The sequence below is a fragment of the Vombatus ursinus genome, unplaced genomic scaffold (assembly GCF_900497805.2).
Source record: "Vombatus ursinus unplaced genomic scaffold, bare-nosed wombat genome assembly UNPS02009994.1, whole genome shotgun sequence".
NCBI classification, from domain to species: Eukaryota; Metazoa; Chordata; class Mammalia; order Diprotodontia; family Vombatidae; genus Vombatus; species Vombatus ursinus.
In genome coordinates, this window is record NW_020949772.1 from 6,313,246 (window position 1) to 6,327,406 (window position 14,161).

The 14,161-nt window shown below is 45.2% G+C and overlaps 1 protein-coding gene across 5 annotated transcripts in view; it reads left to right on the forward strand.

Annotated features, from left to right (window-relative positions):
* The window catches only part of PITPNM2 (phosphatidylinositol transfer protein membrane associated 2), a 256,108-nt gene that overhangs the window by 152,692 nt on the left and 89,255 nt on the right, over positions 1 to 14,161 (forward strand). For 4 of the 5 annotated variants that reach the window (XM_027853474.1, XM_027853476.1, XM_027853475.1 and 1 more), the window contains exon 3: positions 885 to 1,058. In XM_027853474.1, the coding sequence (XP_027709275.1) occupies positions 981 to 1,058 (78 nt within the window). In that variant the 5' untranslated portion in view covers positions 885 to 980. Of the gene's footprint in view, positions 1 to 884; positions 1,059 to 14,161 lie in introns of those variants that run through there. The other variant, XM_027853478.1, reaches the window with a different exon arrangement.

Genomic DNA, 14,161 nt, shown 5'->3' on the forward strand with positions numbered 1-14,161 from the left:
TTCGTCAAGTTATCTCCATGTGTTTGCTTTCCCAAAGCTTAGAGCTTACTATAGGGTCACACCACTCCTAAAGGCTTTCTCATGAAGATGTAATAGATGGCAGGAGTAAGATGGAAGTTGGACTCAGTTGCTTTGAGGTTCTGGCATCTAGGCTTAGTTACTCTGGCTTCCTGGCTGTTTCTGTGAACCAATTTGCCTCCCAGGCTGGCCCCCATGCCTGGAATGCCCCTCCTTTCCCTGCACTTCTTAGAAATTCCTTCTTTCAAAGTATAGCTCATAAACTACCTCCTTTCCTGATCCCCCTTCCAGCTGGGATTCTTTCCAACTAATCTTGCATATACTTATCTATTTACATGTTTATGTCGTCCCCCTCACAACCTCCCAGGAGGATAGCTAGTGTCTGTAAAGCTCTTGTTCTTAGCTTCAGGAAGACCTGGGCTCCAGATCTATCTCTCACACTCACTGATGCTGGACAGCTCAAGTAACTTGTCTTTGCCTCAGACAACTCTCTATGACAATAGGCTGTCAACCTGCATTGGTAGAGGAAGCTCCCTCTACCAATGCCAGTTGGCACCTGCTTTGCCTCCCTATCCTCTTAGGTTGCCTTGGAGTAACAGAGGTTAAATGAGTTGCCTGGGGTCACATGTCCAATATATGTCAAAATGCTGGACTTGAACCCAAGACTTTTGGACTTTCTATCCACTACACCATACTGACTTCCCCAGCTCCTAACACCATAACTTGAGTATTTGTTGCAGAAATTGAGCGGCACAAAGAGGTTGATTGACTTGCTTAGGGTTGCTTTTCCACTGCAAGCAACGCTTGTCCCCCACCCCTGCCCCCAAACCAGAAAGTGATCCGGTCCTCTTCTCTCCCCTGTGCAGGAGTCCTCGATGAATTCTATTGTGATTCTTTAAGGAATCTTCACGAGAAGTCCCCAGGTTGCAGTTCCCTTGAGACGGGAAGGCTCGGACTTCAAGATGCTTATAAAGGAATATCGCATTCCTCTTCCAATGAGTGTGGAGGAGTATCGCATCGCCCAGCTGTACATGATCCAGGTAGGTGACCCCACCCCAGGGGGCAGAGCCAGCCTCTGAAGGCTGAGGATGGCAGTCATCTCCAACCTATGAGCCATGATCTTACTGGGTCCTTGGGGGCCCCTGAGGGCAGGGATTGCTGCCCCCATTTGTCAGATAAAGACTCCAACAATGAGAGATGGAAGTGGATAAAGAGCTGGCCTCAGAGTCAGGAAGCCATGGGTTCGAATCCACCTCTGATGCATTCTGGCTTGGTGACCTTGGGCAGCTCTCTACGACTACAAATCATAGCAGGTGCTGCTCCGTATGGACGGAAGGAATTTTTTCACTGCATTATCACCTACATTGTCAAAATCTGGTCCAGTTTTTTAACTTTTTGAGGTCTACAAAGCTCTTCCCAAACACCCTAGGAAACAGCTGCTACAGATATTATTGTGCCCATTTTACAAATGCTTGAAGTGAAGTGACTTGCCTGGGGTCATCCATTGTTGGATCTAGAACTGGAAGGTTCCTTAAGGGTCATCTAATTCAAGCCCCTCATTTTGCAGTTGAGGAAACTGAGACCCAGAGAGATTAAGCCACGTAGGTCCTAACTGGCAGAGCTGGGGTTCAAACCTAGGTCCTCTGTCTCTAGACCAGATGCCCTTTTTGCAGAGGATTCCTGACTATTTCCAGGACCCTTGTTCTTCTTCCACTCTTAAGGACTTGTCCTAAATCCCATGTTGAGTCAGTGGCAGATGTAGGGTTAAAATTCAGTTGAAGGACCCAGGTGTATTCAGTTTGGAGAAGACTTGGGGGCATGTGCTAAGGGTCTTCAGATCTGTCAAGGGCTGTCACTGAGACAAGGGAAGAGCCCCAGGATGTTTGATCCCCAGAGGGTAAATCGAGGAGGAATGGGAGGGAAGCGTCAAGGGGCCACCCGAAGCTGAACAGCAGGCAGAAGAGACTGGCCCCAGAGTGGAGATGGCGCTTCCCCCTTCTCTGGGGACATCAAGGCACAAGGCTTTGATCAGCCACTGGAGCTGTTCCTCTCAGACTCTGTGATTGGGTCTCTTTATCTTCAAGGCCTGCACTTTTCCCAGTAGCCCATGCTTCCTTGGAGGGAAGCCTTTTGGTCAGTGTAAGGGTCAAAGGCTTTGGGAGCAGAGGACCTGGGTTCAAACCCTGCCACTGCCCCTGATTTACTGGGTGACCTTGGGCAAGTCCAGCCCTCAGTTTCCTCATATGTGAAGGGAAGGGGCTGGACTCGATGGCCTTTCAGCTCAGTCATATGATCCTGTCCCTGAAGTAGAGGCAAGCATTTATAAAATGCTCCCAGTGCCTGCAGCCCACGCTTCTTCGCGTTAGGTTTAGAGAAGATGTAGTCTCTGACCTCCCCAGTCTAGCTGAGGACCAAGACACCAATCCAGACGACTCCGGTTCAGAGTAATGAGTGCATTTGAGTGCGTTTTAAATAACATAAATAATGAGTGCATATTAAGTTAAAATAATGAAGTGCTGGGTCGTGAGTGAAGGGCAGGGTCATTGTCAGCTGCGCTGATGGGAAGCCTTCCTGGAAGAAGAGTCCCTTGTCTTGGGATTTAAAGGATGGGTAGGAATTTAGCAGGTGGGTGAAGAGGGAGTGGGAAGGCATTGCCAGCACAGGCAACGGCCTAAGCCAAGGTACAGAGCTGTGATAGCCCACCAGATGTTTGAGGGTGTCTGTCAGGCCAGTCAAGAAACATTTATTAAGTGCCTACTGTATGCCAGGCACAGTGCTAAGTAAGGGATCCAATGCCATGGTGAGTCTTGGGGTACTGCCATTAATGGTTCTTGTGTCTCTCCTGGGGATATTGACATCCCACTGTGCCCACCATGGTCTTTTCTCTCTGTAGCATCACCTACTAAATCAGGAGCCTCATAGCATCTGAGCTAGACAGACCTCAGAGGGTTGCTAAACTCCTTGCCTGGGCTAGAACCCAGTCCACAACACCCCCAGCCAGGGGAGCCTGATCCACAGAGCCTAAATAGCTGCCCCCCTACCATCTCTGTTCATCATCCCTGGCTGTGTCATCTGGGTCCACACAGATCAGTCTGGCCCCTTCTCGGCATGACAGACATCCACATGCATCTCAAGCCAGGCCACATGCTACACATCTGAGGCAGGTTTTGAACCCTGGGCTTTCTGCCTCCCAAGTCCAGCATTCTGTCCACTATACCAGACTGTCACTTAGTTTTTCCTATTCTGTGCGGTGAGTTTCTGATTTTCCCAGACCTTGGGCCTCAGTCCCTTTCTCTGGCCCTCACTTTCTTCCTCTGTAAATGATGAGTGCTAAGCTCCTTTCCCGCTCCTGGGTCTATGGGACCATGGGATACTGTTCCTTTGATCAAAGGCACTTATGGCCAGAGGCGCCCACACTGTTGCCTTTCCCAGAGCTACCGGGAAATCTCATTATCAGAGTGAGCAGGGGAAATGAAACAGCCGAAGGGTCCAGTGCTTCTGATGACAAACTCAGTTAACCGCTCCCATGCCAAAGACTGGCCTGATAGCTGTCCTGGTAGGGCCCCTCTGTATCCAAGTCTAGAGGCCTTGCCCCACCTGCTGGCACCCAGGCATAGAAGCCCTGGGTCCTAGCCTTCTCCTAGAAAGGAGCTCAGAGTAGCTAGGAGGAGTGACCCAGACTCCTCAGCATATGGCTGGCCCAGAAGAACAAGGGAGAGGAGTGAGGAAGAAGGCCTGACCTTGAGAAGGGCTGCTCCCACCAGCTGCCTCCCAAGGTCCATGAGCTCTTCTTACCAGGAAGGGACATGGTGAAGGGGGGATGGGAAGGCCTGTCTCAACAAGCCTCAACCAGTCCTCAAAGCCTTCCAAGCCTCTAGTTCACAAACATTTCAGGTGCATTACTTACTAGGCATACCCTCACTTTCCCTGTTTAGGAGGCAGTACCCATGGGGATCCTCCTGGTCTTTGGAGCCATTGCTCACAAGGTCACTCTCCACCAAGAGCTATCTGTCATGCCTCTTTGCCAGGCTCTGCCTTAAAAACATTACTACCACTCCGCCATGGGAATTTTAGTTATCGATCTGTGAGAATGTTTGATCTGGTAGCTGGCCTGGTAGGGCCCCCACGCACCCAAAGAATATCTGTGTTTTAGAAACATTTACTGGCGAGGGTTGGGCAGATGCAGCTTCTCTCACTGGGAACATCAGTCACTCATGCAAACATTTCTTCTACTTCATGAGAATGGGAAGATTGGCTCCCTATCCATGGCATCATTTGTTCTAATGAAGGAATATTAGCTCTGTACCATAGAGATATCAGCTGTCCAATGTGGGCAGGCACAGTTCACCTTGCTTCTCATACTGGGAGCATTAGCAGTCCCTGAATGCAAATGGCAAATCAGTCCAAAAGCCTTCATTAGGTTCTCACTATGATCATGTGGGCACTAGGCTAAGTACTGAGAATACAAAGAAAGGCAACAACAGTCCCTGCCTTCAGGGAGATCTCATCCTAGTGGGAGAGCAGGGGGACACAACGAACAAACTTCGTACATAGAAGATAGATCTCTGTAGCATTCCACTGTGGAGATGTTAGCTTCTCATCTATGGGAACACTGGCTTCCCCCTCAGAAATGGGAGCTCTCCAGCATGGAAGTAATAGCTTTCCACATAGCTAGGTCTACATCACTCTCTCCATCCATGGGGCTAAACATTAACTCCCCCTCCTATGAAAATGTCAGCTCTCCACTGTGGGGACATTAACTCTTGACTAGAGGAACATGGGACATTTGCTTTACACCGCAGGAATATTAAGCTCTCCACCATCCACCGTGGGGACATGTCATCATCATGAGCAGATTCAGCTCCCCTGGATCCCTGTACGTGGGAATGTTAGCTACCTATGCCCAGGGACATTAGCTCCCTCTATACGCCACCCTCCCACCCCCATATACACACAGTACAGCAGCCGCTTTTGCCCGAGACACCAGACTGATTAGCTCGACAGCTTTGACCTGCTCTGTTTCTGACCTGGGCTGGTTCACTCCTCCGCAGGCAGCCTGGTAGCCCCTGGGAGGATCATACTGGTGTTGCCCTAGCACAGACTCCCACTTGGCTTTAGTCCTCTACATCTCAGAACCTCAAGGTTCAAGGGATACACTAACCTCAGCCTCCACAGTCTCAAGGTTTCCTGATCTGCAACACCAGACTCAGTTCTAGGCATTTTTATCGTGAGGCGATGCAGCCCACTGTCTCCCAGTCCAAGGGGACATTAGCTCCCACCACTGAGCCTTCATTCATGCTGTAACCAAATTCACTTCTCCCTCCTCCCAGCCCATGGGAGCCATCAGCTCCTGGCCACATCAGCAATGTTCCTGCCTGGGGCTAACTGCCCAGTTTCTTAGACCTGGCCATTACTGCTGTGAATTGTGTTCTAGCCTTGGCCTCTCTGGGAGAGATGCCTTCAGGTCCTTCCTTCCTCATCTCCAGCTCTGCCCCTTTAACTGTCACTTAAATCCCAACCTTTAATGGGCTAATTTCCCGTTACAGCCATCATCTCAATGTACCCAAGGCTTGCCTAGAGACAGTGAATTGTATTTCCTGCTGCCTTTGATTAGATTTAGGACTCTTCAATATCATCTTTTTCCATGGGGAACAACTTCTCTGGTATTTATAGCCTACCTTTGTTCCATGTGACCTATCCTAGAGATACCTGAGTGGGCTGCACCTGCCCCTGGAACCTTCACTGGACATTTGCTCTTTCTCCCCTGTACTTAGCTTTGCTTGGTAGAGTGGTTATTAGCACCTTAGCTAGCACCGGGCAGTCAATAATGTCCAGACTTGGAAATCAGAAAAACTCAGATTGAATCCCTTCTGTTTTCCTATCTGTAAAATAGGCTTGATACCCATGCCGTGTGTGTTTGTGTGTATGTGTAGGGGGGGAAGAGGTGCAGGGGCGAGGAACTGCATGCTATGTTCTATACTCATAGTATACCACCCCTAAAAAAGTAGGGGAGGGCGGAACCTTCTCATATCTCTCCTTTGGGGCAAAGCTTGGTCATTATAATTCTATAGCATCAGATTAATCAGTTAACAGGCATTTCTTAAATGCCTCCTATATGTCAGGCCAATTTACAACTACACCAACAATGTACAAGTGTGCATATCTTGTGCATTGACTTCCCATTGTTGATCATTCAAGCCAATTTGCTTGGTGTGAAGTGAAAGCCTACATTTGTATTGGTTTGCATTTGTCTTATTAGTGATTTGGAGTACTCTTTTACGTTGTTGTTACTACTTTATAATTCTTTTTTTGAGAACTATTTGTTCATATCTTTTAACCATTTATCTATTAAGGATTGGCTTTTGGTCGTACATACACGTACATGTACATACACATACACATACGTACACATACATATACACACACATACACTCAGGGTGTCCCAAGAGTCTTAGTGAAGTTTTAGGCTTTAATAACTTCAGAAGTATAAATGCTACAAGCTTACAAAAAATATAATTTGAAAGCTTAATTAGTTATGTTTCTTTTGTACTTACCTATTCTTGTGTATTTTAATAATAGATTTTTCATTTTAATTTTAAGAAGATAGGGTAACCTGTCATCATACATCATGTATGTCTAGTTTCTAGGTGACATTTTCCTGTGCTAGCGGATCAGGGGAGGAGTCCTCGTGCTCAGTCGCCTCAGTCACCCGGTCTATGTCTGTTAGAATTTTTTTTGTGGAATCACATTCATTCTTTGGATGATTGTAAGGTTACAAATTCCATCCTTTCAATCACTGAGTACAACCGATCAAAATTTTTACCGAGTTCAAAAATTGACTGGAGTGATGTCTGCATAGCACAAAATTAGTTACTTTGAACTTTAATAAGAAACACATCTATAGTTTAAAATTTCAAATAATTAACCTTTCAGTGTTACCTTTTGTAAGTTTGTATCATTTATATTTCTAAAGTTATCAAATCTTTTTTTATTTTAATTTTTTGTTACATTTCAAGTTCCAGCTGGTCTCCCTCTCTGCCTCCCAACTCCCCATTAGAGAAGGCCAACATTTGATAAAGTTCTATATGGGGAGCCATATTATACATACTTCCATATAGCATTGCACTCTGGAGGTGATAGTATCTTATGTTCCTTTATAGGTGCTTTGTAGTTGATTTGAATGCTTAGTAACTTAGAATAACTTAGTAAATCATAGTTACTCTTCGACCAATATTGGTGTTACTGTATACAATGTTCTCTTGGTTCTGCTCATTTCACTCTTCATTATTTCATGCAAGTCTTTCCATGTTTTTCTAAGATCATTGAGTTCATCATTTCTTATAGCACAGTAGTATTCCTTCACAATCATATACCACAACTTGCTCAGCCATTCCCTAATTGATGGGCATCCTCTCAATCTCCAGTTCTTTGCCACCACAAAGAGAGCTGCTATAAATATTTTAGAACATAGAGGTTCTTTTCCCTTTTCCCTGATCACGTTGGGAAATGGACCTAATAATGGTATCGCTGGGTCAAAAGGTATATAGTTTTATAACTTTTTGGGCATAATTCCAGATTGCTCTTCAAAATGGTTGAGTCAGTTCACAGTTCCACCAACAGTGTATTAGTGTCTCAATTTTTTCACATCCCTTCCAACATTTATCACTTGCCTCTTCTATAATTTTAGCCAATTTGATAGGGGGGGTACCCCAGAGTTGTTTTAATTTGCATTTCTCTAATCAATAGTGGTTTAGAGCATTTTTTTTATATGACTATAGATAGCTTTGATTTCTTCTTCCAAAAACTGCTAGTTCATATCCTTTCACCATTTGTCAATTGGAGAATGACTCATATTCTTATAAATATGACAAAGTTCTCTGTACATTTGAGATGAAGTCTTTATCTGAGAAACTGCCTATAAAAATTTACTTCCAATTTTCTGTTTTCCTTCTAATTTTGGCTACATTGGTTTGAAATGATTAAATCTTAAAACCTCACTAAGATTTTTGGGACACCCTATCTCTCTGTGGGTCGCTTATATATCTTGGGCATCAGACTTATCAGAGATTTGATACAAATTTTTTTTTTCTCTTTCAACCACTTTCCTTCTTACTCTGCTTGCAGTAATTTTTTTCTGAAAAAACCTTTTCAGGTACATGTATTTAAGAGTTACCAATTCTGTCTTTTAGATGTCTCTCTTGTTTTGTTGAGAATTCACCCTTTAGTGATGCCTGTGAAGGGTACTTGATCTGCTTCTAATTTCTCTAAGGTATGACTTTTAACTCTACTCTACTCAAAAGTGTTTTCATGGGCATCATCTCATTTGCTAATATTAATGATAACTGACCCCTAACTAGCAGCTAGATAGCATAGTAGATAGAAGGCTAGTTCTGGAATCAGAAAGACCCGAGTTCAAATTCAACCTCAGACATTTATTAGCTCTATGACCTGGGGCAAGTCACTTAACCTTTACCTGCCTTAGTTTCTTCAACTGTAAAATGGGGATAATAACAGCATCTGCCTCCCAGGGTTGTTGGGAGGCAGTTACTGGAGGTGTTATTATCTCAATTTTACAGATGTACTACTATTAATAGCGGTGCATATATATATATATATATATATCTATATATCACCTACCATGAGCCAGGCACTATGGTAAGGATTTTACAAATATCATCTCATTTAATACTCCCTAAAACCTTTGGAAATAGGTACTATTATTATCCTCATTTTACAGTTGAGGAAACTGAGTCTGACAGAGATTGAGTGATTTGTCTAAGGTTACACAGCTAGGAAGTGTCTGAGGCTAGATTTGAACTCAGGTCTTCCTGACTTGGCCCAGCACTCTATCCACTGTGCTACCATGGAGACTGAAGTTCAGAGTTTAAATTATATGCATCTTGAGGGCAGAAAGAGTTTCACTTTTGTCTTTGTGTCCCCAAACCTAACAGCATCTGGCACATATTAGGTGCTTAATAAATGTTGTTGAATTGAATTGAAGTAAGTCTTAATGGCAGGATTTGAATCCAGGTCTTTCTGACTCCAAGCCTAGCACTCTCTCATCCTGTATCCCTGATAAAGGAGGCAGCATAGGAATTATTATCCCTGTTTGGCAGATGAGGAAACTGAGGCAAAGTGATTCATCTAAAAGTCATGGGTCTAGTGAATAGGAGATTCTGGGATATATCCCAGAGCTTCACACTGTCCCTGCCCTTCCCCCTACTCCCACCCCTACCCCCACTCTACTGTATTTTTTTGTTTTTGTTGAGGCATTCAGGGTTAAGTGATTTTCCTAGGGTCACATAGCTAGTAATTATCAAGTGTCTGAAGCTGGATTTGAACTCAGGTCCTCCTAAGTCCAGGGCCAGTGCTCTATCCACTGTACCACCTAGCTGGGCCCCCCCCCAACTTTGCCATATTGGCCCATCATCAGTCAACTGCCTTCTCAGAGTTGGCATTCAGTAGACAGATTTGTACAATCCATCCATACCTGATGGGGGCTCAAAACCAGTCATGCAAGTATCAGTTGAAGGAACTGGCTATGGTTAGCCTAAGGGATAGATTTAAACTTTAAAATAGTTATTGGGCTGTTTTGTGGAAGAAGGATTAGGCTTAATTGCAGAATAATGAATGCTACCATTTATATAAAACCTTAAAGTTTGCAGAAGGCTTTAGATAAGTAAATTGCATATGAGCCCTTTGAAGTAGGTACATCAAGGATTTTTATTCCCATTTTGTAATTGAAAAGCCTAAAAGGGATTAAGTGACTTGCCCATGGTCACATGGCTAGTAAATGCCTGAGTCTGGATTTGAATCCGGGTCTCTGTTGAGGACAAGTCCTGCCCTCTCCCCACTAACTCACACTACTCTGATTGTTCATTTGGGCTCAAGGCACAGAACTAGGACCCACAGAGTGAATGTTGGAGTGAAGCAGATTTTAGCTCCATGATGTATAGAAGGTAGAACTGAAAGAACTTGGCAACAGCATAGATATGGGGAGGGAGAGAGATTGAGGAGTCAAGAATGACATCGAGGGGAAAGAATGAGTTTCAAGCATGTTGAGTTTTTGTTTTTTGTTTTTGGAGGCAATTGGGGTTAAGTGACTTGCCCAGGATGGATTTGAACTTAGGTCCTTCTGACTCTGGGGCTAGTGCTCCATCCATTGCACCTCCTAGCTGCCTCAGGCAGGTTGAATTTAAGATGGTTACAGGGCATACAGTTGGAGATATCTAATAGGTAGATTCAGATTTAAGTTTGGAAGCCTGGGGAGAGGTTAGGACCTGAAATAATAAATAGACCTGAAAATCATCAGTGTAGAGATCATTGAAACCAGACTAGATCACCAAATGGGATAGGCAAGAGGGAGAAGGAAAGAGGGACAAACTCCTGGGAAATGCCTGCTGAAATAAGGAAGAGAGAAGGATTTGGGGGAAAAGATAACGAGTTCAGTTTCACAACAAGTTGTGAAGATTTAGCCAGCAGAAAGAGAAGAGGGAGGAATGGAGGGAAACAGAGAAGAGGATAAGCTTAAAGAGAGGGATGGGTGGATGGGTACATCAAGGAGAAGTGCAGAGGAACTGTTGGGAGAAAGAGAAGAAGAGGATGAAGCTGAAGAGAGGGAGGAGGAGGGAAAGGAGAGGGAATAAAGAAGAGAAGAGGGAGGAGAGGAAAGATTGGAGAGGGAGTGAAGAGAGGGGAAAGGAAGAGGAAAGAATGGGATGGGAAGAGAAGAAAAAGGAGAGAAGAGAAGGGAGGAGGGATGGAGGAGGGAGAGGGTGGGTCACAGGAAGCAAGGAAGAAAGGAGCATGGAGGGGAAAAGAAGAGGCAAGAACAGGGAGAAAGGGAGGAGGAGGTAAGGATGGAGGAAGAGTAAGGGCGATCTCACCATTCTGGGCTATCTTCATTTCAACCATAGTTGACATTTATAGCCTGATCAGCTTCCCCATTCATTCTTGATGTTTTGACGTTGGCTGGTCCCTTTGGCCCTCTGTGACTGAATCATGCCTCCTGGTCCATTTCTATTTCATTAGAAGCCTCGGAACGGAACGGGGGAGCTGTGCTCTGATGCCTGCTCCGGGGCTCAGCCCCCTCCATTCCTGGCCCTAGCTTACAGTTAGCAGACAGCACCTGGAACTGGGAGTTCCCAGCTTGGGGCTGATTCAGCTCCAGCTCTGGGCCGGGGTCACTGTGGAACCTTTGGGAAATCGCTTCCCCTCTCTGGTAGTGAGCTCTCTGAGGTCTAGCCTTGTCTGGACTATTTCAAATGCGCATCTGTTAAAGCAACTACTATGTGCTTCATAGGCAGCATATCAGTCCTGTCCTCATGGAGATTACATTCTAATGGGGACCAAGTACAAACAACCATGATATTAAGGGGAATGTTGTTGTTATTTAGTCATGTCTGATTCTTCACAACCCCATTTGGAGTTTTCTTGGCAAAGATATTGGAGTGGTTTGCTATTTCCTTCTCCAGCCCATTTTGCACATGAGGAAACTGAGGCAAACAGAGTTAAATGACTTGCCCAGGGTCACCTAGCCAGTAAGTGTCTGAGTTGGATACCTGCCCTAAAGGGAATGAGATGAGTGCAAAGAAGAAGCTTCATTCGGTGCACAACAAAAAGCCTCTTTCTGCTTGGAGCCTATCCCTGCTCTTCCTTTCCCCTCCAGTCATTAACACTATGTCTTTGAAATGACTTTGTCTTAGTTTGTCTTTTCTTATCTGTACAAGTTCTACTTCCCTCCCCACTCCTCCCCCACTGTAGAATGTTAGCTCCTTAAAGGCAGAGACTGGCCCGATTTAGTCTTCATATCTGCCTGCACATACTAAGTACCTAGTGAGTCAGGTAAGAGGGGGCATTCTAAGTGGGGGGCTTTGAAGGCAGTGGAAGACTGGAACTCTTGTTTCATATGATCAGAAATCTGGGCTCCAAGGGACCTTTGAAGCCATCCATCTAGTCCAGCTCCCTCATTTCACAGAGAAAACCAGTGATTTGCCCTGGGTCACAAGGCTTAGTTAAAGTGTCTGAGGTAGGATTTGAACCCAAGTCTTCCAGACTCCAAATCCATGAGTCTCCTCTTGGAGTATTTCCCATACCTCTATAGGGAGACTTCATATTTTCCCCTCCCTTTTAGAGTAACTTGTTTCAACATTATTACTAATTTCTGGCTCCTAAAAATGGCAGCTGCGTAATAGCCGTGCAAAGAATAGGAGGATGTCCCAGGGGCGAGTCTCAGCCCGTTAGTCCATGTAGGGTAGATACAGACATGGGGCTGCTGGGCAAGGATCCCTGCCCCTGGTGCTGGGCATTGGCCAGGTCTCTGCAGAGTTCAGGGGAATTTGTCCGCCTCTGGCTGATCAACTTGGGTTGGATTTGCTGGTAGTGTGACTATTCCCAGGGGCTCAGCCCTGAGCTGCTTGCCTGTCTACCAGTGACCTTCATCAGTGATGGAAATGGGAGGGAGAAGGTGGAGTGGGTTAAGAGGCCTGGATGGATTTACCATGGTTCAGAGCCCTTTGTCAAGAGAAGAGCTTAAAGTGATTTATAGACATAATCCCATCCTTGTTGTCCTGCTAATAATCCTTACCATCATTATGGGAAATATCACCCTAAGTTGGTCTCCTTTCTCCAAGGACCTGAGGCTCTGGGCTCTGCCTATGTCCTGGCTTCTTGAGGAGGGGCCTGGCTGACTTTGGGGTCAATGTCCATCCCAGTTTAGCCACTGCCCCATCGACGGCCCCATCTCCCAGCTATCCAGTCCAAAGAGAGAGTTGCGCCCTTTGACTGCCTCAGCCTTTCCTTAGAGCACTTCCCAATCCGGGGACTGGCTGACGTCTTGGGAACACCAACTGAAGTCTTACACTCACTGAACACAAAAGTTAGAAAGGACCTCAGAGGTCATCTACTTCAACCCTCTCACTTAAAAAAAAAGAAAAGTTTATTACCTTTCTACAGAGAGTAGAGACGTGTTTCTCATCCTTTGGGCTCTAGAACCATTTCCACCTAAGGAAGACATTGTGGTATAATGAAGAGATCTCAGGATTGAGGGCGCCCGGAGCTCCGGTCTGCTTGTGTGACCTTGAGCAAAAGAAGGGGTTGGATCTAATGATCTCTAAGCTCCCTTCCATCTCTTAATACCACGAACTAGGATTGGTCGTTGCAATTAATTTGAGTTTGGTTGCTTTCATTTATGTTGTTTTATCCATTATGTCCGTTGTTCATCTTCTGCTCTTAGTCACTCTGCATCTGTTCATACAAGTCTTCTCATTTTTCTCTGACTCATATTATCAATTTTTTATATTAACAATAATAATTCATTGCATTCATGTTCCATTTGTCCCACCAGTGGTGGAACCCACTTTGTTTTCCACTTTGGGGCTACCACCAAAAGGGCTTCTGTCAATATATTGATATAATGATTGTCTTCTCATTTTACATAAAACAATAACTAATATTTATGTAGTACTTACTATGTACCAGGCTCTGTGCTAAGCATTTTACAAATATTATCTCATTTGACCTTCACAACAATCCTGGGAGGTAGGTGCTATTATTATTATCCCCATTTTATAGATGAGGAAACTGAGGCAGGCAGAGGTTAAGTGACTTGCCCAGGGTCACATAGCTAATAAGTGTCTGAGGTCAGATTTGAACTCAGGTCCTCCTGACTCCACACCCAGCACTCTACCCGCTGTACCACCCAGCTGCAGATGAGAAAATGGGAAACTAAAGCAGGAGGAAGCTTGTCTGAGTTTCCCACAGCTAACTTAATAGCATGGTATAGTGAAAAGAGGGCCGGATTAAGAGTCAGGGGACCTGGCTTCACGTCCTGGCTCTTCTACTTCCTGTCTGTGTGAGCTTGAGCAAATCACTTTATGTCTCTGGACCTCAGTTTCTTTATCTGTAAAATGAGAGGGTTGAACCCAATGGCCTCTAAGCCCCCTTCCTCTCTAAATCTGTGGTCCCATAATCCTAAATCTCTTAACTAACCTCTCTGGACCTTGTTTGTTAAAGGACAGAGTTAGATGATGTGGCCTCTCAGGGCCCTTCCAGCTTGAGTTCAGTGATCCCATGATGACCCTAATTCCCCGTCTAGGGAGATTTCCACCCCCACCTCTCCTGTAAGTGAGGGAGACAAATGCCC